Source organism: Myxocyprinus asiaticus, chromosome 30 (assembly GCF_019703515.2).
Source record: "Myxocyprinus asiaticus isolate MX2 ecotype Aquarium Trade chromosome 30, UBuf_Myxa_2, whole genome shotgun sequence".
Lineage (NCBI taxonomy): Eukaryota > Metazoa > Chordata > Actinopteri > Cypriniformes > Catostomidae > Myxocyprinus > Myxocyprinus asiaticus.
This window is the reverse complement of record NC_059373.1, coordinates 29934520-29959174: the sequence shown is the minus strand read 5'-3', so window position 1 is coordinate 29959174 and position 24655 is coordinate 29934520. Positions and strand designations below refer to the sequence as shown.

The window sequence follows — 24655 nt, the reverse complement described above, 5'->3', positions numbered from 1 at the left end:
TTTTCGAGTAGTTGACTGGCGATGTCTGTATCTAAAAGCTGATTGGCTCTTTTACCTGCAAGGCGGGGTTTCCTTTTCTACATTCGGGATATTAAGCGTTCCTCTCCCATTTATTTTTAATACAAGTGGTCCGTCTCGGGCGAAACAGTCTCTGCCTCAACTTCGTCAGTTGGTAGAAAGACAAAATGGCAGCCCCCATACAGCGCATTGGAATAGTAGTCTGTCGCACTTTTCCTTTTCTTTTACAAAGACATCTTCAAACACAGGTTGGCTGAATACAAATAACAGCATTCCATTAAAGTGCTTATGTTTTTAAACAGGACAGACTAATACGGATGCTTTGGTTGAAGTTTAATATCATTCTAGTGATCGCGTGCACGCAACTCAAGCTAAAAAAAGATTGACCCCTGTGCAACGTTTTGAGCATAATAGGTACGTGTTTTATATTTCAGATTATTCGTGAGTGGAAAATAACCTCAAGTATTGCTCCAGTCCAGTGGGTGAATATTCGTTTCTCTTCATCATCATCATCATCTGCTGATGGCACTGAATCAGCTGAGACACTTTCTAGATATGCAGACAGACCATGGGACTACTTAGAAAGTGAAGGTACATACGGTCAGGTAATTGAAAGAAAACAATTGTGGTTGTAATGATTGAAACAGCTCTTAGTTTAACCCTGTCTCTTTCGATAGAGTATATTGAGCGCTATGGGTCAAAGCCTGTTTGGTCAGACTACAGAAGGAACCACAAAGGCGGCATCCCTCCTCAAAAGACAAGAAAGACCTGTATTGTATGTAAATATTTATTTGTGCTTTTTTATATTCAGATTACTTTCTTAGTCCATAAACCTTGGTTGATTGTATTATAATCTTTTATCACATTGACTTGTTAAAGGGATAGTTCACCCAAAAATGAAAATTCTCACATTTTCTCACCCTCATGCCATCCCAGATGTGTATGACTTTCTTTCATCTGCTGAACACAAATGAAGATTTTTAGGTCGAAGGTTGAAGAAGTTCTTTTAAAGGAATATTCCGGGTTCAATACAAGTTCAGATCAATTGAAAGCTTTTGTGGCATAATACTGATTGCCACAAAAATTTATTTTGACTCATCTCTCCTTTTCTTTGAAAAAGCAAAAATCGAGGTTCCAGTGAGGCACTTACAATGGAAGTGAATGGGGGCCAATTTTTGAACATAAAAATACTTTTTTTTTAAAGTATAGCCACAAGACATTAAGGATATGCCTGTTAACATGATTTTAGTGTGATAAAATCAATTACTAACCTTTTCTGTGTAAGTTTATAGCCAATTTTACAACTTCGTTACCATGATTATGTAATGTCAACAACCCCTAAAATGACTAAAAATGGCGATTCAAACAAGATAATACATGAGTTTTAACAGAAGAATTAATGCAGGTGCTTTTATAAAAATTGACCACATTCACTTCCATTTGTAAGAAAAAGAGGGATGAGTTGAAATACATTTTTGTGGGAATCAATATTATGCCACAAATGCTGTTGATTGATCTTAACTTGTACTGAACCCAGAACATCCCTTTAATCTTGACAAGGCATCTAAAAAACACAAAGCTTCTGAATGAGATGCTGAATAAACAACAAAACACGCAAAAACATTGGAGACGTTCATCTAGCGCTTGTTAACATAGAAAAACAAATGGTAAACTGGATGGTTGCAAAAGGGTTTGGTGTGAACAGTCCCTCAGGTGGAGGTGTTTGGCCGTTGCTCTCTTATCAGCGTTTCTCAGATTAAGCAGTGGGTTTTTAAAAATGCTTTGTCAGGAAATGAGTTACATTTAAATAAGTGCATCTCGATCTCTTCTTGCCGTTGCAGTCTCTAGGCACGATCATGATTTCAAACATGATTACACATCCTAGTGCTTGATGCATGTGCAGAACACTAGATGGCACTAGGAAGTGTAATCGAGTTTGAAATCATGATCGCCAAGGAGACTGCTGTCAAGATGTATAGTAAAAAAGGAGTTACATTTTGGTCTGTTCTCACCCAAAACCGATTGGATCACTTCAGAAGGCATGGTTTAAACCACTAGAGATTTATGGATTACTTTTATGCTGCCTTTCTGCTTTTTGGAGCTTCAAAGTTTTGGTCACCACTCACTTGCATTGTATGGACCTACAGAGCTGAAATGTTCTTCTAAAAATATTTGTGTTCTGTTGAAGAAAGTAAGTCAAACATCTGGGATGGCATGAGGGTGAGTAAAAGAAGAATTTTAATTTTTGTGTGAACTATCCCTTTAAGCCTTCATGACTGTTCAAGTGCATTCATTGACTAAATAGATCATTGAACTAATTAATTTTGTTTTCATATAGAGAGGAGATAAAATCTGTGGGAACCCATGTCCCATCTGCCGTGATCCGAATGTCATTATCCATTACAAGGTGTGTTGTCAGCCCTCTTCATCAGTGGTTTTCGAATAACAAAGTTTTATGCTTGAATACATGGTGTATTTCTCTGCAGAATGTGAACCTTTTGCAGCAGTTCATTAGTCCTCAAACAGGATTCGTGTATGATCCCACTCGAACTGGTAACGTCCCTCATGTTTGTCTCAGTATACCACTGTGGGGTCATTTTATCATCATGTGATCCTGGATAATCTGATTGCCACTTCTAAATCTTCCGATTTTTCCAGGTGTGTGCATGAAACAACAGAAACTTCTTAACAAGGCCATTGAGACGGCTAGAGATCACGGTAAATGGACTTTTCAGTTGCTATAAGTGCAGACAAATAAATCCTATTGTAAAGGAGAACCTCATCAACACACTATTTGATGTATAAGTGGTAATGTGATGCATTGCTGTCGTTTGTTTTCCATTAAGGTTTAATTCCTGTCCAGTTACCTCATGTTGACTATTCAAAAGAGGACTACTCAAATACCCACGGCGCTGTAGGACAAACGCCTGCCCCATCCTCTCTCACCGCAGGAGAACCGTGGTATCCATGGTACGGCAGTATTAAACCAGATGAGCGAGAATTGGCGCGAGTGAAGAGGATCTACAAAGCCTATCTGAAATAGATTACTTCTGAATCTTGTTGAAATTTCATTCAGATTATTCATTTCCATAATGATCCTTAAATGAGCTTCAAAGGATGTGTACATTTCCTATAAAATGTATTACATGTTCAAAGTCAGAAATAAAACCTCCAAAAAGAACTGGAATTTGTTGCAAAAATCATTTTATTTGCTTTTACATGACAACATTTGGATGCTTTATACTTTACATTCAGTTCAAGTTAGTCAATAGTTATGTATTTCAACATTCAAAAGAGAGGTTGACTTCTATCTAAAAAAAAACAAAAAAACAGCTGGTCCAGTATGCTGGCAAAATCCATCACAAAAGGATTTTATCATGATTTAATGATCTGAGCTGAAGTACTCATTCTGCAACAGTGGTTTAATGCTGAAAGGTATGCATAAATGTATATCAGTTATCAAACTGCACACCTCAAGCCTTTGACAAGACCTATGTGGTGATCTATTACATATGTTTTATAGCACTGCATCACACAGATGAACAGAGCTGGTAATGATATGGCCTGAATATAAAGATCTACAAAATTGTTGGTGAGTAAAAGTACCCCGCCCCCCCCAAAAAAACATCCTATACCAACACTGCTACTTTGGGGTTTCTACATATCACCCTAGACTGGTTGCATGCAGCTACTCAGCCTGATCTTTCAATTTAAAGAGAGAACCTTTTGTAAGTTTCAATTGAGGGCTTGGGAAACAAAATTAAAACATCCACCAGCCGGCCCTTCAGTGACAGTTTGACATCCTCGCTATTAAAACCAGCTGTTGCTCATTCTTTAGGCTTGTTGACCAGGGTTTCTCCAAGAGCCTCCAGCACTTCTCTCTTGTAGTCTTCAAAGTCTCCATCAATATGGTTAATTGTCTGGTCCTCCACCACCCACAGTTGGCACTGGGTCTCAGTGATCAGCCTGGCATCATGGCTCACAATTATCACAGCTAAAGGAGATTTTTGTATTAGAAATATTTTGCCCTTTGATTTTCATATTCAAAACCACTCAAGGACATACAAGTTTAGAAGGAACATTTGCATGCCTACAAGCAGAAACTTTTAGAAAGTGAAATTTATATATATAAACAATTATGCAGGATTTTTTTTTTTTTTTTTAATTAACACTTGTCCAGGACAATTGGATTTTTGAAGGGGCAAGTGAAAGAGAATTTGAGTTGCCTGACCAGACAAGTAGCCTGATTAAAAAGTCAATCACAAAAAAATAACTCGCTATATTTGTTATACGGTCTACACTGCAAAAACACAAACGAAGACTTTTAGGAGAATATCTCAGCTCTGTAGGTCCATACAATGCAAATGAATGGTGACCAAAACTTTGAAGCTCCAAAAAGCACATAATGACAGCATAAAAGTAATCCATATGACTCCAGTGGTTTAATCCATGTGTTCAGAAGCGATATGAAAGGTGTGGGTGAGAAACAGATCAATATTTAAGTCCTTTTTGCCTGTATTTTCAACTCCCTGCCCAGTAGGTGGCGATATGCACGAAGAATGTGAAGTGGAGATTTATAGTAAAAAAAAAAAATTAAATATTGATCTGTTTCTCACCCACACCTTTAATATCGCTTCTGAACACATGGATTAAACCACTGGAGTTGTATGGATTACTTTTATGATGGCTTTATATACTTTTTGGAGCTTCAAAGTTTTGGTCACCATTCATTTGCATTGTATGGACCTACAGAGCAGATATATTCTTCTAAAAATCAAAATTTGTGTTCTGCAGAAGAAAGAAAGTCATACACATCTGGGATGGCATGAGGGTGAGTAAAGCATAAACATCGATAAATTTAGATTGATTTATCTGAAAACAAGACAAAATATCTTATGCCAGTTTGCTTGTCAAGTAAATTCATTTTGTTTTAAGAATGTTTAGATATATTTACTGGAAAACAATACAAAAACACTACTTTTTTTTCTTTTGCAGCACAATAGCCATTTTGTCAGCTTCATCATATACATCTGTTCGTATTTTTGCATCATTCCATGTAAATGTGTATTTCTTACTCTGTCATGTTTTTACTGAACTGCAAAGTGTATATGTGTACTAATAAGTATATAGTATTTGTCATTATATTTGAATAAAAGTTGTCCTATTTAGGAAAGTAAAAAGAAATAAATAACATACATACCCCCTTTGTATTCATTGATGGCTTCTGATAGTGCATCAATCGACTCAATGTCCAAGTTGTTAGTGGGCTCATCCTGTTAGTTTGCATGGAGAAATTAAGAGGTTAAACCTCTATATCCTTCATTTTTAGTGAACATAAGTCATTAAAACATGAAGTAACCGCTTACAAGAATGAGGACATCAGGTTGCCGACAGGAGAGTTCTGCAAATACCACTCTTGCTTTCTGACCGCCTGTAAAAAAAAAGAAAAAAAGTCTACAAAGGACAGCATAGATTTGAAAATCATACCTGAATGCAATCCTACAGTGTTTACCAGAGAGTTTGCAGATCTGGATGGTGTGTGCGTGGCTCTCTAAACCAAAGCGACCAAGGCATTTCCTGGCATCCTGGTAAGGAAGGTTGAAATTCCTCTGGAGGTACTCTGTGGGAGACTCCTCCATGTTCAGCTGATCAGCATATTGCTGGTTGAAGAAACCTACTTTCTACAGACAAATGCAGAGGAAGAAAATGAATAAGTCAAGGAAAGGTAAAAATTTTACATGATTATAAACAACTACAAAACTGTTTTCCCCTACCAATCGGTGGTTCTTTCTCATCTCTCCTTTTGTCTAAAATAAAAATACAGATAATGCCACAATTAATGCCACGATGAAAACAATCACACACAGTATATATATATTTTCAGAGTATATATATATATATATATATATATATATATATATAGGTACTTACAGGAGTTAATTTCCCAGTCAAAAGCAAAAGGAGTGTACTCTTCCCAACTCCATTGGGTCCAACTATACATACTGAACAGATCAAATGAACTCAATGTTAGCTGGTTTGAAACCCTTATGACCGTTTCAGAACTGTTCACTTGAGAAAGTCCACTTTTGAACATATTTTGTTGCAGTTTCCACCATCGCTAAGATTAGGCAGCCATTTTTCTGTAACCTTGTGTGACTTACTTCTAGACTCCATGTCAATTCCAAAGTCCACATTCCTGAATAGAGGCTTCTGGCCTTCATAACCAAAGTCTACACCTATGTGGGTGGAAGAAAGAATATAGCCAAACATATCATTGATGCCCAGCACCCAAAAGTTTAATAAAAGATGCAACAATAAACAAGGTTTCTGCAGGTTATATGAAGCTAATGTAAGACTTTTTTAAAGACCTTTTTAAGACCAACTTAAGGAAATTTAAATAATAAATTCAAGGGAACACAATGTCACCGCATTGTTCTCTAAATGTAAATGCCTAGGGAGAACAAGAAGAGTCATATATATAGTATACTGTAGTAACACTTTTTAAATCATTTTACAAAAAATGTAAACACGACAAGGCTTGGATACCTCTGCCTTTAACCACCAGAATGTGGAAATAACTTTTACCTTCTGATCAGACCCATTGTATCAGCTATATTCCTCTTATATTCTGCTACTCTCAGGCAGAATAATCACATAAGGACACATAAACACGTTAAAACTGATGTACAATATCAAACACACAGAATGTATGGTAGTCCTTACTGTAGAGGGCACATCCATATGAAGGCCATGAAAGCCAAATCCCGGACATTTTTAGGCAAATTTGAAATCTCACTCAGGTCCGAAGAGGAGGACATGTCCGGGAAAAAAGGACGTATGGTCACCACATGTAACCATTTATTAGCACTGAAAGGATGATACTGAAACATTCTGCCTAACACAGGGGTAGAGGGGCACACTTTTGTCAAGAGAGGATGCACTTACGAAAAAAAACAATTCCTCTCGTGTGGCGCCCCTCTGTCATTTTGCGCCCTAGGCACCCGCTTATGTTGCCTATGCCACGGGCCAGCTCTGTTAGGACATAAGGTTCAAAAGTAATGGGCAAAAATAGCCATTTTCACATTTCTTGACCCATAGGTGGCGCTGTCACCAAACTTTGCATGGACCGTCAGATCATGGTCCTGATAAAGCATACCAAGTTTAGTTTCAATATGACAAACTGTTGCCAAGACATAGCCTCACTTCCTGATTTATGTTGACCTCATTAAATTTGTGTTAACGTAACTTTTCAACAAAATCAAAAACAAACATTCGGTATCATTCATTCTGGGCAGATCAGTCTGGAGATTATTTTAAACCATTGCTTAGGCAAATTGGGCAATGTTTGAAGGATAAGTAGCAAATAAAAAATAAATGTCATCATCCAAGATGGCGGCCACTGTAATGGGTGGACTTTTAAGCAGTCCATTTGTATCCATTTGTATCATCAGGAGGAGGACTGAATTATATGCAAAAATAATTTTGTTTCTAGGTAAAATGGTTCAAAAGATACATGCAAAAGTAAAGTGAATTTTTGAACTGGTAGTGGTGCTGTAGTGTGTGTCCTAGAGACAGCAAATTTGGTATGTGGGCTATTCATTCCCAGAAATCACTCTACTTTAAAACAACTTAAATGCAATGAGAAACCAATCCCTCATACAACATTTAATACCATGATCTTATGAATTCTTGTTGCTCCGATTTAAGACCTTTTTAAGGCCTTAATTTGCGAAAGTACAATTTAAGACTTTTTTCAGACCTGCAGAAACCCTGAATGAATCAAAGTGATGAAAAACAGAAACTAGGGATGTGCATGGATAGTTGACATTCAGTTAACCGTTTGATGCACCACTATTCGAATATTTACATACGGTTAATACGATTACTCTTCACATGCAATAGAGGTCTTCAACCAACTCAAACTCAACGAGTGCCGGGAAACCGTTGTGTTTTCCGGCGGGTTTGGGTCAGTTTTTCAAGTATAGGGCGAGTTAGATGCTGTTCAAACATGCTTTTGTGTGCATCTGCGCTGTTTTTATATATATTGTACTGTTAACAAGCGCTGGACAGATGTCTTTGACTGATGCGCTGAATCTCACAGTTTTTTCTTTCAGCGTCTAGCGCAGGATCGATGCATTTTTAGATACCAAGTTAAAAAGAACTTCAATTTCTATGAATGCATCTTGAAACACCTGCATTGTTTCATTCGTTGTGCTGCGTTGTTCTGAAAAAGTTGCAACTGTTACACCATTAAACATGGTTCCAGGTTGTTTTTCACTGAGCAAAGTTTCAGCACTTGATCAACGGTAAGACATTGTTTTTTTTCCCCTTTTTGCTCTGGTGTGCATATATACATACAAAAATTAGACAAGTTCAATGCTATATTTTAGACCATTCTTATACAGAATTTAAACCATTTAAAAATCAAAGTACCCCAAAGAGGCTTCGCTGCCTCACGAAATTGTGAATCTGCGCAGGCAGAGCGCATATACAGGCAGTGACAGTTTGATTACTTTTTTTTTTACTTTGATGTGAGATTTTATCATTTGAAGATCGATGTATTGTGCCATTTAGGCTTATAGCTCACTGTGCACTTTATTTGCTGCTGTTTTGAGTAGTGTTTAAGGAAATTCCATTGCAACAAACATCCTTTATTACCAACTCCCGACAAAAAAAAACTGATTAACCGTTCGGTGAACTTGGTGGTTTACAAACGTTAACCATGCACATCCCTAATAGAAACATAGGCCTACAACTCACTGTGCAGGCCAAGAATTGGTGGCGAGAGTGGAGGAGGGTTAGGGAAGGTGAATTTGACAGTGTATTCTCTCGGCCTCTTGAGGAGCTCTGTGGCCTCATGACTCTCCTCCTCTTGACTTTTCTTCTTGCCCTTCTGCTGTTTCCTCGTCAGAGCCTCTTTCGTCTGTTTCTCCTGAAAATTAATGATGGCGAGTTAGTGGCAGTGCTTCAGAAGACTCAAATCATGCAGAGATCGAGAAAAAGTCAAGAACTCACAGCTTGTTTGGTGGACTTTCCTCCAGCCTTCAGGTCTTTGAGCTTTTTCTCTTGTTTCTCGTACTGCTTCAGGAGTTCTTTCTGTTTCTGAACGTACATCTTCTTAAACGTCACTAAGAGATTAAGCATACATAAAATACAATAAGATTCTGTTAAATTTCTTTTATGCTCCACGTTTAGAAAAGACACTCACAGTAGTTGCCCCTGTAGTAATAGAGTTTCTGGTTGTCCAGGTGAATGATATCTGTACAGACTTCATCTAAGAAACTCTGGTCGTGGGACACAATTAAAAGCGTCTTTTTCCAACTCTGTAAGTAGCTTTAAGAGAAAAACAAAGGATACGATTGCGATTTGTGAACATAACTGCAATTCAAGAGATAAATATGTCAGCCAGATTGAATGGTTAAGTTGATCACATCATTTTAAGCAGAGGTGTTAATTACTTGTTAAGCCAGATGACGGCGTTCAAATCCAGGTGGTTTGTGGGCTCATCCAGCATTAGCAGAGTGGGCTCCATGAACAATGCTCTTTAGAGGACAAACAAATAAAAAGTCATTTCCAGTCCTCCAATTTGATTTGAGAGGTTGATTTGCTAGAGTACAAGTCTGCAGATCACATTTCACTTTGCATCACTCTGCTTGTTTCTGTGTACACTCACCGAGCGCTTTATTAGGAACACCTAGTCACCTACTTATTCATGCGATTATCTAATCAGACAATCATGTGGCAGCAGTGCAATGCATAAAATCATACAGATACTGTTCAGAAATCTTCAGTTAATGTTCACATTAGAGGCAGACTGATATATCGGTTTTACAGATTAATCGTTACCGATAGTTGCTTTTTGGAAATGGTTATCGGAAAAAATATATATATATGCTGCTAGTTGCTGATATTTTTTTATTAATTCCTTATCAATAAACCTCATCTGGTGAAACATATACATACAAAACTCTACATCTGGTGAATCTATAGACTATAAAAAGCTTCACTTGGTAAACACTTGCATTTAGAGCATTGTGACGGAGACAAATCTCTGTAATTTCAAAATAAGATTCCCCAGTGTATGCACCCACATTATGCACCACATCGTAATTTCTCTGGTTATTTTTGGGATTTTGGTTGCACAATAAACTGCTTTTGGGATTTTATTCATTTTGCAGCCTCAGTGTCTGTGGGCTTCATAGTGAGGAAAGAATAAGATATTTTTTATTATTATATAGATCGATTTTAAAAAAACTATCGGCTGGTTAACTGGTTATCGGGCTTTTCCACCACTTCAAGGCCCAGGTATACTTCATTTTTCTGCATTCCGTATCGGATCGCACCCGGCAGACCACGTTGCCTTTCTGAGTATACTCTTCTGAATACGAATGTGTTCGACACATTCCCACTACAGCTGCTTTGTGATACTGTTTTAGTTCAGTCAATCACTGGCGTATGCGCCGACAAAGCGCAAAGATGAGGACCGCATCCGCAAGTCAAGAAATCTGGGTGAAATCTGGGCGAACGGTCAGGCTGCACGTACTGTGCTGATGACGAAATTTGCATCATGCATACTGTGCACGGAGCGATCAGCAATGCGGACAACCGAAGTATACTTATGCCTTTAGTTATCGTTATCAGCTAAATACACTATTGGTCGACCTCTAGTTCACATCAATCATCAGAATGGGGATAAAACGTGATCTCAGTGATTTTGAATGTGGCATGATTGTTGGTGCCAGACAGGCTGGTTTGAGTATTTCTGTAACTGCTGATCTCCTGGAATTTTCACACACAATAGTCTCTAGAATTTACTCCGAATGGTGCCAGAAACAAAAAAAAACATCCAGTGAGCGGCAGTTCTGTGTACGGAAATGCCTTGTTGATGAAAGAGGTCAACGGAGAATGACCAGACTAGTTCGAACTGACAAAGTCTACGGTAACTCAGATAACAGCACTGTACAATTGTAGTGAGCAGAACAGCATCTCAGAATGCACTACACATCGAACCATGAGGCAGATGGGCTACAACAGCAGAAGAATTTTATTAGGACCACAGTGTTCCTAATAAAGTGCTCCATGAGTGTATGTGGTTTTCCTGGCCAGAGTATGTGAGTGGTGCGGAGTGGAACTGCAGTGGAGTTGTGTGATTTTGCCTCAAGCAAGAAGCAGGTTTTTTGTAAGTGAAAACATCAGTATTGTCTGTCTTTCCAGGATTGGTAAGAATGGGTAAGCGCTTTTTACTAGTGGAAGACCGATATATCGGTTTTACAGATTAATCGGTGCCAATAGTTGTTTTTTGGAACTATCGGTTCTCTGCAAAAATCTATGCTGATAGTTTTTTTTGGAGGGGTCTACAGTTAGAATTTCTTGGTTCTACAAGTCCCTGTTAATCCAAATAAGAGTCCCCGGTGTGTTTCAGGCTTGTTTTTTTGTTTTTTTTAAAAGTCCCATGTTATGAAGAAAATCTTTTTTTTAATTTTTTTATTATTGGGATTTGGTTGAACAATAAACTGCATCTGAGATTTTATTTATTTTGGACTCTTGTAGGCGTTTATGTTTGTGCCCGTCATAGTAAGGAAACAATAATAAAACTTTTAACATTCTATAAATCTATTTTAAAAACTATTGGCTGATTAATCGGTTAACAGCATTCTCAACACCTTAGTTATCTGTCTCGGCAAAATCCACTATCAGTCGACCTCCAATTTTAACCTTGCTGTGCTCACCTGGCCAATGACACTCTCATCCTCCATCCACCAGAGAACTTCTTGGTGGGTCTGTTCTGCATCTCTGGAGTGAAAGACAGACCAGCCAAGATCCTACGAGCTTTAGCCTCTGCTGACGCTGCTCCGATCGCCCTCAACTCCTCATATACCTGAGAGTGAGATCACAAACATGCACACACAGTTGTCTTCCACTATTCAGATCAGTATATTCAAAGGATCTCTATGATGTGCTTTTATTGGACCTTCTCAAGTCTCTCAGAAACACTGTCGTCTCCTTTCTCCAGTCTACTCTGCAGCCTTTTTTCCTCATCCATGAGCTTCAGTCTGCGTGTGTCTGCCTTCAGCACCGCTTGAACTGCAGGAGTGTCATCCGCCACCACCTCTGAGGAACGTAAAAAAATAAATAAAAATAAAGACATTTCAAAATTGGTATGTTTGCTGGAGTATGAACCAGAGATCAAATTTACCCCCTCTTACACTGTGCTTCGCGAATCACGAAACATTTGCAAACTACTTTTTATCCTCAATGAAAGTACAGTGCTGTGAAAAAGTATTTGTCCCCATCCTCATTTCATCTGTTTTTGTGAATATCTCATACTAAATTGTTTCAAATATTCAAACAAAATCTAACATAGAACAACTTCTACATTCAAAAACTGCATTCATAATGGGGTTCAGCTGAACTAGACACACCCAGGCCTGATTACTGCTAGCCCTGTTCAATCAAATCAACACCTAAATAGAACTTTTTCAGCAGCATGAAGTTGGCTAAAAGGTCTCACCCAGTAGCACACTATGCCAAGGTCGAAAGAAATTCCAGAAATGATGAGGAAAAAGGTAATTGAAATACATCAGTCTGGGAAGGGTTACAAAGCTATTTCAAAGGCTATGGGACTCCAAAGAACCACAGTGAGAGCCATTATCTCCAAATGGAGAAAACATGGCACAGTAGTGAACCTTCCCAGAAAAGGCCGACCTTCCAAAATTCCTACAAGGGCACAGCGAAGACTCATCCAGGAAGTCACAAAAAAGCCAAGGACAAAATTCAAGGAACTGCAGGCCTCTCTCACATCATTAAAGGTCACTGTTCATGACTCCACTATCAGAAAGACACTGTGCAAACATGCCATCCATGGAAGAGTGGCGAGGCGAAAACCACTGCTAACCCAGAGGAACATTTAAGGCTCATCTGAATTTAGCTAAAACACACCTTGATGATCCTCAAGCCTTTGGGAGAATGTTCTGTGGACTGATGAGTCGAAAGTGGAACTGTTTGGAAGACAGGGGTCCCGTTACATCTGCCGTAAATCAAAACACAGAATTCCACAAAAAGAACATCATACGTACGGTCAAGCATGGTGGTGGTAGTGCGATGGTGTGGAGATGCTTTACTGCTTCAGGGCCAGGGCGACTTACAATAATTGAAGGAAACATGAATTCTGCTCTCTACCAGAAAATCCTAAAGGAGAACGTCCGGTCATCAGTCCGTGAGTTGAAGCTCAAGCGCAACTAGATTATGCAGCAAGACAATGATCCAAAGCATAGGGGTAAGTCCACCTCTAAATGGCTCAAAGAAGCAAAATTCAAGTTTTGGAGTGGCCTAGTCAAAGTCCTGACTTGAACCCGATTGAGATGCTGTGGCAGGAGCTTAAACGGGCAGTTCATGCTTGAAAACCCTCCGATGTGGCTGAACTAAAGCAGTTCTGCAAAGAAAAGTGGGACAAAATTCCACCACAGCATTGTGAAAGACTGATCTCCAGTTATCAGAAGTGTTTGGTTGTAGTTGGCACAACCAGCTATTAAGTTTAAGGGGGCAGTTAGTTTTTAAAATGGGTGATAAGTGTTGGATAACTTTTTTGCTTCTATATAAAAAATAAAAAAAAATATAATATATATATATATATATATATATATATATATATATATATATATATATATATATATATTTGAAAACTGTATTTTTTGTTTACTTTTTTTTGTTGCCTTTGTTTTATATCTCTTTTGAAGATCTAAAACAATTTTATATGAAAAATACACAATAATAGAAGAAATCGGCACTTTCACAGCACTGTACTACATAGTCACAAAATCTGTGTTATAAATGGAAGTTTAGTTACAATTTTGCCAGGAGCAAAAAGTGGGCTTTTATGAATTTCCGTGTTTTCTTTTGCTTCAAGATTACTCTGATACCGCTCCATCACACTCATGCATCACCCTTGCAGCTGTATGGAAATTGTGAAAAGATGATGAAAGGAGTATGGTTTCTCCCAAAAGTGAGCGAGTGAACATGGTTTCACCATAGTCAAACATAAACTCTGGTCAATCAAACTTGTGTTCATTTAAACATCTAGTGTGAAAGCCCACTAATATCCCCAAAACAGTGGGCTCAACCCAAAGAAAGAAGAAGCGAAAAGTTTGGCTGTGCTGTACCTTGTTCGCAAAGCAGCACGTCAATATTTGGAGGAATGCTTAGAGCTCTGTTATTAATGTGCTTCAGTAAAGTAGTTTTTCCTTTCCTGTGATTTAAACACAAAAATGAAAGAAATAAAACATATTTAAGGAGTGTAACATGTCCAGAATGAATAAGCAATTGAAAATGCCATGCTGTGATATGAAAAATGCATCAAAATGTATCAACCCACCCATTTGGTCCAACGAGACCATACCGTCTCCCAGCGACTATCAGAAGGTCTGCATTAACAAACAGCTCTTTACCATGAGCTGAAATGCTGAATCTTTCCAACTAAAACACAAAAATAAACAAAACTCATTCAGTAACAAATAAGACATAATGGCCCAATATTAATGCAACATAATTGCATTAACGTGTTTAATATCCGGATAGCCTCTGGATATTCTTTTGATGGATTGCATTTACACCTTGCAGTCAAATGCATCTCCTCTGTGATCGGATGGAGATCCGATCAAAGTTAGCCGTGCAAAATGGAAAACACGGCATACATATTACATCAGAGGCTGAGGTAACTGAGAATTCTACATCTTTTGGTGAATTTTAAAAACAAGGATAGATAATTCAAATGCTTCTCATCACTTAACAGTAATTTTCTTCTTCACTGAACATTTCAGAACCCACAACACAGTGCTTTAAAGGGATAGTTCACCCAAAAATGAAAATTCTCATCATTTACTCATCCTTATGCCATCCCAAATGTGTATGACTTTTTCTTCTGCAGAACGCAAACAAAGATTTTTAGAAGAATATCTCAGCTCTGTAGGTCCATACAATACAAGTGAATGGTGATCAGACCTTTGTAGCTCCAATAATCACATAAAGGAAACATAAAAGTAATCCATGTGACTCCAGTAGTTAAATCCATATCTTCTGAAGCAATATAATAGGTGTGGGTGAGAAACAGAACAATATTTAAGTCCTTTTTTACTATCAATTTCCACTTGATGAAAGTCACATGTGGTGCCTGTTTAGTTTCACTTTCACCTGAAAGTGAAAGTGGAGATTTAGAGTAAAAAAGGACTTAAATATTATTCTGTTTCTCACCCACACCTATTATATTGCTTCTGAAGACATGGATTTAACTACTGGAGTCACATGGATTACTTTTATGTTTCCTTTATGTGGTTATTGGAACTACAAAGGTCTGATCACCATTCACTTGAATTGTATGGACCTACAGAGCTGAGATATTCTTCTAAAAATCTTGTTTGTGTTCTGCTGAGGAAAGAAAGTCATACACATCTAGTATGGCATGAGCGTGAGTAAATGATGAGAGAATTTTCCTTTTTGGGTGAACTATCCCTTTAAAAATGGATGACTGTAGCATAACCATCACATAATTAATTACTTACGTAGTTGTATCATAACAAAACCGCATTTGCATTTACACCTTCTTTGACTGTGGTTAGAATCCGTCCCTCACTACCTCCAAAGTGGTTTAAGTGTCATTTAATGTGGTCAAGTGCTATCCGATAGCGATCAATATTTAGTGATCAGATGTCACCAAGAACAGCATCTCAGAAGTCTAACCTTGATGTCTGAGGCGTTTTCCAGCATGGCCTGGCGTGAGGACATTTCAGCCTGTGAGACGGAGAAGTCTCCCTCTATAGCGTTCTGAGCACGCACGCTGGCCACCTGACGCTCAAACTCCATCTGAAAAAAAACAAGAAAATTAAGTGACCCCAATAGCAGCATTTTGTGCTCTCATGGTCTCGAAAGACATATCATCAAACCTCTGCCTTATCAATTCAAAGTTCATTTAGACATGGTGTATGATTTGAGTCGAACACAGTACTTTGGTACTCTTCATTCTAAAAGGAGAATATGCTTAAAGAAATAGTTCACCCAAAACTGACATCCGTCATGCGTTTACACGTGCTTCAGAGATTCTCGTTCACAGTGGCTCGCGTGTTCATGGGAGAACTTGCACAGTTTGGTGCTAAAAACAATGCAAGTTCTCCCGTGAACACGCGAGCCACTGTGAACGAGCTTCTCACATGGTGCTCATGAACGTGCAACAACATCAAGACTTTCACTGAAAAAGTGCCTTATATTTCGGGTTGTTTCTCATCAAAACCTATCATATGTCTTCAGAAGACTTGGAATATCACGCATGAGCTGCATGTACTGCTTTTATGGTACTTTTGGGTCCTTTTTGACTTTTTGAAGTGAGTCACCATCAACTGCTATTGTATTGAAAAGATGGACTGGAATATATCTCCAATTGTATTGCGTAGAAGAAAGACACAACTGCAGAGTAGCAATACGAAAGACAATATTTGGACAGTTGTGGAATAATTTACCACCAGAATTAAAAACTGATTTTAAAGTTTTACAAAAATAAAAGTCAGACAGGTTTGGAACGACATGAAGGTGAGTAAATTATGACAGAATTTGCATTCTGGGTGAACAATTCCTTTAAATATCAGAAACATCTCGATCTAGTGTTGGTTAATTTTATTTCAACTATGCCATGGGATCATAGAGCAATTACCGTTTTCTTTTTCTTCTTCTTCTCTTTTCTACTCATGTTAGCAAAGGGATTCTCCTCTTGATTTTCATTGGCCTGCTCAGCCATGAGCGCATCCTCTGCGCACTACCAGACAACAAAATAACATTTAGAAGACAACAAGGACAGAGCGAATGAAAGAGAATAAATAAGATAAATATTTGGAAAACAAGAAAAAGCAGAATGTTATTGTACCATCATTGTGTCATTGTCATCTCTCTTCTCCTCCTCTTCATCCTCATCATCACTAGGAGGAGGGCGAGCAGGCTTCCCTTTCTGAAAACATACAACAAAACACACTCTGGCAAACGTATTTAACCTTGAACATTTTGCTACACCGTTAATTTTCATTCAACATGCAGACATGTTCGCTCCGTTCTGAAATCTAGTGCACTGCCTCTTAGAGCTGCCTCTATTTTAAGGCTCACTCCTATGGCAGTCTTAAAGCGTATTTCACCAAGCTCAGTGAAAAAAAAACAAATCCAAGATGGTGGCCGAAACAAGAGAAATTTTTTATTATAAATACGTATGCAAGTAGTTATCATTCATTCAATACAGAAAAGTATTGATTAAAAACAGCTTAATACAATTAGAAACAGACTATTTTATCAAATATCTGTGTGTGCTATGTATTTTCAAGCTTATTTGAGTATTTAGTCATTAGCTTAGCAACATGCTAACCTAAAACTCTATAGCAGGCCTATTCAACTGGCGGCCTGTAGTCCAAATCTGGCCAACTGAAATTTTCAGTGGCCCGCGTGAGGTTGTCATTTATCTTAGGGGCTGTTCACACTGAACACGTTTTGTGTCTGTTCACGCTGTTTTCCTTTGCAAACTTGCTCTAGACGGATGTCGCGCCACACCTCGTTGTTTTTACAGTGTCTCATGCAGGAGCACAGCGCTTTTTAGATGCTTTCAGAGGTTGCGCTTCAAATAATCATTATGGGAAGATTAAAGAACTAAAATCATGGACGACAGATAAGTGTGAGTTTGGAGAAACAGAACTGATACATTTATTAATTTGGTCAAGGAAACATTCTATTTGAAGTAAAAAGTTTGAATCACTGCATCTATAACAAACTTCACTGTCATTGATTAATAATATTTTTGCTATCAGACTGATTTACCAATTTTGAGAGCACTTTATAGTTGATATTTTTGGTCTCAAGTTATCTGATTTTTTTATTTTTGTATTTTATTTTCTTCAGAATTTCCTTCTGTAAAATTTTTATTATGATAAAAAAAAAAATTAGAGCAATAAACACAAATGTTTTATTAATATAGTAGACAAATATTAAAGGCCTACTATAACAAGACAAAATACACGACAATTTAACAAAATACTCTGGCATGGTCCCAATGCTCTGAAGATTTTTTTCCATCTGGCCCACTTGTCAATGAATTTGAATAGTCCTGCTCTATAGGAATTAATTGTGAGTCAAGTTGCTGCCTATGCAGAGCATTCCAAATCAGTCACTTATGAGGTTCCATTCCAGTTAAGATGCTGCCTTAGAAGACAGCTGCCTAATAGAGCTGGGTGTCCATCAACATATTTTAATGCGCATTTTGAAATATCGCATAAAAACCACTGTATGGAAACACCAAGATATGAATAAAATCTCCAAAACGTGCATAAAAACATTTTCTGATAAGAAGAAATGCACATAAACTATGATGGAAACACATTTACCGAATAAACTCCTGTTGAATTTATTAGGAATTCAAGATGTGCATTAAAAAAGTCACGTGATTGAATAATTAATAACTGGACTAACCAGCATACCAATTATTGCATCTGAAATGTTGCTTTGGTCATCTTGAAATTAACTGTGTTTAGAAAGTCCAAAGCCTGTATGTATATAGTTCGCAGTCGAATACAAACTTGAACTGTGCAAGAGCAGGTTTATTGACACTTTTGAAGTAGATCTTATAGATCTGCATGGTAAAGTAATGGAGTCAAGGATGGAGGAACGCACACACACAGTGCTCCCAAAACTGTGTGACGCGCTATTGCTTCCAGACATGAAAAAAGTTCTTTACAGTGTTTTATCTGCGTGCTCTAAACCGCAAGTATTTTTCCCCCCAATTTGGCATGCTCAATTCCCAATGCGCTCTAAGTCGTCGTGGTGGCGTAGTGACTCGTCTCAATCCGGGTGGCGGAGGATGAATCTCAGTTGCCTCCGCGTCTGAGACCGTCAATCCGCGCATCTTATCATGTGGCTTGTTGAGCACGTTACCGCGAAGACGTAGCGCGTGTGGAGGCCTACGCTATTCTCCGCGGCCTCCATGCACAACTCACCACGCGCCCCACCGAGAGCGAGAACCACACATTATGGTGACCACGAGGAGGTTACCCCATGTGACTCTACCCACCCTAACAACCGGGCCAATTTGGTTGCTTAGGAGACCTGGCTGGAGTCACTCAGCACGACCTGGATTCGAACCCGCGACTCCAGGGGTGGTAGTCAGCGTCAATACTCGCTGAGCTACCCAGGCCACCAACCCCCCCACCCCCGGATGTGGCAATTTTGATCTTTTGAACACATGGGATGGAACCATGGCTTTATCCGCATATAGTTTTTGTGATATTATGGTCTTTCGTATAAATTAAATTCACAACTTGAATAGAAACATAGCTTATGCAGGCATTGAGGCAGCTTACTAGGTTTTAGAACAGAGCCATTGTCAATCTATGATGTAGTGATTGCATCAAGCTTTCACTGACCTTGGGCGGCTCCTTCTTGCCTTTCTTCTGAGATTTCTCTTGTTCTATTTCATCTTCCTCCTGCCAAACATGAAGACGTCCATCAGGTTACACACACTTACACATTCACCGCTGTTCAAAATAACTCCCATCCATCAAAACAAGAGTGAACCTCACCTTAGATGCTTTAGCAGCACCCTTCCCTTTGCCCTTTTTCACTCCTTTCTTTTCATTCTCATCTTTCTTCTCCAGCCCTTCATCTTGTTCATCCTCAGAGGCCTCCTGTGTTCGAGACAACAGAGTAAACCAAAGATCCTGACAGAGGAAAAGTGTGTTCAGAGCACTGCTCACCGTAGGATATGTTTTGTTTAATAAAACAGACTGAAATGTACAGAAAGGAGTTAGTTTCCAAATGTATGAAGCACTGCCTTCGTGTAGCAATAAAGATAAAACTGCAAGAAAGAAAGCAAGTTTGATACTCAAAAAGAAGAGTCAAGAAAAGAAAACAATGGATAAGAATATAAGCAGCTTATGAAAAGATCCCATGTACCCACCTTTGTTACTTTAGGTTTAGCCTTATCTTTTTTCTTGCCCTTGGTTACCTTCTCAACTTCCTGAATCACACACATACATGTACAAAAACAGGCGCATGTCTTTATAAATGTAGAAACGTTCAATTTTAGCAGCATTCATCACCATGTTTTTTTCACTTCTTGTTCCACAATGTGACTCCATGTAAAGTGATTTTCTGGTATGATTTGGAAAACTGGATGAGCCTCACTGGGATAGTTCACCCAAAAATGAGAATTCTGTCATCATTTGCTCACTCTCATGTCGTTCCAAACCTGTAAGACTCTCTTTTTCCCATACAATAAAAGTACATGGTGACTGAGGCTAATATTCAGCCTAACTTCTCTTTTTGTGTTCAACAAAAGAAAGATACGGGTTCATATGGGTTTTGGGATGACATGAAGGTGAGTAAAAAATGACAGAATTTTCATTTTAGGTGAACTGTTTCCTTAATGAAATTATGTGATCGACTCACGTTAAAAGTAAAAGCCTGAACCAAGAAAGATGACATGAATACCAATGTCTTGTGAATATTACTGTACAAATAAGAGTTCACTGGAGGTACTGGTACACACCTGGAAAAATGCAGGGAATGTTAAGAAAAGAGAGAGTAGACAGAATGGTTGGTGTGGGAATTAATGATGAATGAATAAACAGTGTTAGAGAGGATGAGTTATGTAGTATCTACTGAATGTTAAAGGGTTAGTTCATTAAAAGGGATTAAACAAATGATGGTAATGACTGATAATTTTATTCATCTAACATGGTATTTACATGGTACAGATACTTCAAAGGATATTGTGATCAAAAACATTGTAGTTCCAAGGTACTTTTTGGTAAATGTAATATACCTTCTTATAGTTAGAAATGTAATAGAGCACATCAGTGCCCACCCACTTTTTCAGCCGTCTGGGTTCTGGAAGTATTTTTCCCATTCATTTCTTCCATAGACTTTTCATTAAATCCTTTATAAAAGAGTTGTAAGCCATGAGCCAAATCAACCAGATCCGAGGTGAATCACAACATTATACACTTTGTTTTGAAGCAAAATCGGACAAAAAGACAAAGGTACAAGAATGTGTACTTAATGTCTTTCATGAGGGCACGGACTACAATCCCACGAAGCATTGCGAATGACGTAATCAAATATAAAAGAATGGATATATATAAAACTATTGATTTTAGGTTGTTGATTAGAATTATAGAAACAATACATTTAAGGTGACGTGAGACCGACTCGGTTGCGTCATTCACAGTACGTAATGGGAGTGGGCGGTCTTTTCTGGGCTTGTTTGGAGGGCTTTCTTGGCCACAGTTCTCTGATTGGTGGATCTTTCTCTGCTGGACTATGGGTAGTGTAGTTGTTCCCCAGGAACTCCATTATTATACATGATTTTAAAACAATGAAGTTGAAATAACGTGGACTGATGGCTTCAATGGAAGCATACACCATTGATGGACAACCTCGGAGCTCACGGTAGGTCTGTCTTTAAAGGTTTGTAAGAAATCGGTAAAATCAATTAGTCTATGAAAAAAATGAATGAACTAGACTGTTGCACCCTATACTTTAAAGGTAATATCATTAATAGAGTTTGACCGAAAGACCACTTAAAAGGGTAAATATTACATTTAACAAACACTTGACTTTCATGTAAAATTTTGCTTTACTTTAAAAGTTATTAGGAGGACATCATTTCTTTCTCAATTTTTTTTTTCACGCAGTTTAAACGCATAATGGAAGCACTCACTCACCTTAGAGCCCTTCTTATTTTTGGGTTTATCATCCTCCTCATCATCATCATCATCATCTCCACCTGCATCCTCTTCATCTTCATCATCACTCTGACCCTGACTCAGAGCAGCAAATATGTTGCCACCCTGAAAATATACAATACATACAATATAACAAATATACATACAGAAGTACAGCACAGTAAATCAAAGTACCCAAAAAAAAAAAAAAAAAAAAAAAAAAAAAAAAACCTCACTTTTTTCACATTTATCTTTCCACCTTTGACTGGAACAACAACTGAAAAATAAAAATAGGTTAATACGTTAAATATGTTTGACACAATATAAACAAGAACATGTTAAAGAGAACACAGAAACATGTCAAAGCTGAATTTATGAGGGAAAATGTGAATTTACGACATTACCCTCTTCCTCTTCTTCATCACTGGGCTGAACTGACAGTTTCTTGAGACGCTGCATGACCTCTTCATCTTCATCACCATCATTGTCTCCTGCTTTCCCTTTCCGCCTTTCTTTCTTTTTCTTCTGAGGCTAACAGCAAATAACAAGTCAATTCACAGACAAGCACTTGTATGACAGTCGTGCTTTTTTGACTGTACTTTGGACATAACTGCAAAACACATTTGATTTTTTTCATTTACTTACATTATTTAACTTTTTAACCCATTAGAATTTAATTAAATGCATTGTAAGAAATTAAAACTTTGTACCTGTTTGCCTTGTGTCTCTTTCACTGGTGGCTCTTCTTTCTCAGGTTTATTATCTGATGCCAGCTCCTCAAAAAACTGCCAGGATGAAATCAAAATGACAATGCAGAACAGCACAATTCATGATGCCAGTATTAAGATGATGCCAGTGTTTATTTGTTTTGTTTTTTTACACTTTATTAAAAAAACGTAAATTAAAAAAATAACAGTATTACATTAATTATAAACTATACTGTGTAATTGTAATTATTTAATAGTATAATACAGAAAGGTTCTTCTTATTATAAATTGTTACATCTACATTTATTATTTAAATGTAACTGTTACTAGGACTAACCAGGACCAATGACTAAAACTGTGCTATTGATAACATCATATCTGAAAAGCAATACCACTGAAGACTTACACTCTTCTTGCCCTTCTTATCCTTTTTTCCTTTCTTGATAAGTTTATCTAAAAAGCAAAATAAGAACAATTGTGTTAATTACTGTACTTCTGTGCACTGAAATTCAACACAAATGACTCAATACACTCACAAACAGCAAATTATTATTTTAAATTATTACATACTGACAAATGATGTAATGATTTTTAAATATAAAACTTCGCACCAACATCACACTTGTCTTCAGCTAGCACGGTAAGAAACGTATACCACCAATAGAATTACTCACTCTACTATACACAATAACATAAACGTGTCGTACTGAAATAGATCGTATATTTAAATGGATTTAAGTGTCATGAGTTTAGCTGTTTCAGATCCGTGCCGTTATTATTATCAAGCTGTTACCTGTTTGTGGTTCGTCATCACATTCCCATTCAGCTACTTCTTTTGATTTCTTTGGCATTTTTCAGCTAAATCTTTTTTTCTAACAAGGAATGAAAACACAAATCTGATTCAGGGATGTATTTGATCGCAGCTGACAATGCGCACGCGCACACTGAGCTCACATCACATGCATGCAGCCTGTCCGCATCGCCCTACAGACACCAGACGCCGGGAGCTCGGTTTGCGACAGCGCCACACCCTCACGCAGGCTGGTCAAGATACTGCACTTACAGTGGCGTTAATTATATTTTTCAAAGAAAAAGTCGTCACTTTTTAAAAATTGTTGTCAATTTTTTTTAAGCCACAATTAAACTTTATATTTAATTATAGATATTTCAAATGGAAAAAAACATATAATAAAATTAATACATTTAATTACACAGTCAAAATCCATCATAACACCAGTGTGGGTTGAACCCCTCCATTGTTCATCATCATCTTACAAGTCTTACAATAGCACTGGTGTTATAATGCATTTTGACTGTGTAATTAAAGCACCACATGTAATAAGGATAATAAAACGTAATAAAACGATTCAGTCAACATGCTGTGGAGTCGACCCTTTTCACATTTACGGGCTTGAAACTTGGAAGTAAACTATAGAAACTTCTAAAGAGGTGAATGAGAGACCACAGCAAATATTATTTTTGCATTCCCACTTGCTCCCAAAAAGTAATTAAATAAATACATTACAAAAGAAAAGAAACTGTTTCCACGACATTCCTGAATTGGAAAAAAAAACACAAAACAGAGGACTGCAGTGGATCAGAAGTGAGAAAGATGTCAAATTAACTGTCACTCCCTTCATAGCTGTATAAGAAACCCCATCACAGCAGTGGTAACAATATATATATATATATATATATATATATATATATATATATATATATATATATATATATATATATATTATCAGTGTTGGGGAGTAACGGAACACATGTAAGGGGATTACGTATTTAAAATACAAAATATAAGTAACTGTATTCCACTACAGTTACAATTTAAATCATTGGTAATTAGAATACAGTTACATTCAAAAAGTATTTTGATTACTGAAGAGATTACTTTGCAGTTTATTGTCATTTGTTTCATTTAATATTTAGTCCTTTCAGATGGAAAACATTTATACATATAAATGATCCAATGTGCATTTGAACAGCGGTGAAACACTTTCTTATGATGTGTTACATTCAGACGAGCAGACAGAGAAGTAAGTTTGAAGCAAGTTTGGAGCAGAAGAAATAGAAATAAACCTAAATGTGTAAATTGTCATGTGAGCATATAGCTTTATGTTAAGCTAAAAATTATTTTTCTTGCCATTTTACATGCATCTGTTACCAGGCAGGATCACAATTTTTTAA

At 37.5% G+C, this 24655-nt stretch overlaps 2 protein-coding genes across 3 annotated transcripts; one reads left to right on the top strand and one right to left on the bottom strand.

Moving 5' to 3' along the window:
• The first annotated feature begins 108 nt into the window (after positions 1-108).
• mrps18b (mitochondrial ribosomal protein S18B) lies at positions 109-3205 on the top strand. The gene is made up of 7 exons (XM_051664169.1): positions 109-266; positions 453-609; positions 696-793; positions 2357-2425; positions 2505-2571; positions 2677-2736; positions 2865-3205. The coding sequence occupies exons 1-7, from the start codon at positions 186-188 to the stop codon at positions 3059-3061; spliced, it is 729 nt and encodes a 242-aa protein (XP_051520129.1). The 5' UTR covers positions 109-185; the 3' UTR covers positions 3062-3205.
• Positions 3206-23411, bottom strand: LOC127421255 (ATP-binding cassette sub-family F member 1-like). Of its 2 annotated transcripts, XM_051664138.1 has the most exons (27): positions 23256-23411; positions 22869-22915; positions 22466-22540; positions 22160-22286; positions 21992-22032; positions 21756-21881; positions 19988-20047; positions 19611-19715; positions 19455-19514; positions 16925-17005; positions 16715-16816; positions 15751-15873; positions 14390-14490; positions 14178-14263; positions 11990-12129; positions 11748-11896; positions 9477-9560; positions 9227-9351; positions 9034-9146; positions 8779-8950; positions 6180-6254; positions 5950-6020; positions 5793-5825; positions 5531-5699; positions 5385-5449; positions 5219-5291; positions 3206-4012 (listed from the first exon to the last, which is right to left on the bottom strand). In XM_051664138.1, the coding sequence occupies exons 1-27, from the start codon at positions 23311-23313 to the stop codon at positions 3846-3848; spliced, it is 2628 nt and encodes an 875-aa protein (XP_051520098.1). In that variant the 5' UTR covers positions 23314-23411; the 3' UTR covers positions 3206-3845. The 2 variants fall into 2 exon arrangements, with proteins under 2 accessions (XP_051520098.1, XP_051520099.1); XM_051664139.1 differs by lacking the exon at positions 19988-20047.
• Positions 23412-24655: the final 1244 nt, after the last annotated feature.

Excerpts from the sequence above, each read along its gene's own strand:
- mrps18b (XM_051664169.1), top strand. The coding sequence starts at position 186 with ATGGCAGCCCCCATACAGCGCATTGGAATAGTAGTCTGTCGCACTTTT. Across the intron at positions 610-695 it reads GGACTACTTAGAAAGTGAAG|AGTATATTGAGCGCTATGGG; the intron begins GTACATACGGTC and ends CTCTTTCGATAG. Across the intron at positions 794-2,356 it reads AGACAAGAAAGACCTGTATT|AGAGGAGATAAAATCTGTGG; the intron begins GTATGTAAATAT and ends GTTTTCATATAG.
- LOC127421255 (XM_051664138.1), bottom strand. The coding sequence starts at position 23,313 with ATGCCAAAGAAATCAAAAGAAGTAGCTGAATGGGAATGTGATGACGAA. Across the intron at positions 8,951-9,033 it reads GAAAGTCCACCAAACAAGCT|GAGAAACAGACGAAAGAGGC; the intron begins GTGAGTTCTTGA and ends ATTAATTTTCAG. Across the intron at positions 5,700-5,792 it reads TGAGAAAGAACCACCGATTG|AAAGTAGGTTTCTTCAACCA; the intron begins GTAGGGGAAAAC and ends ATTTGTCTGTAG.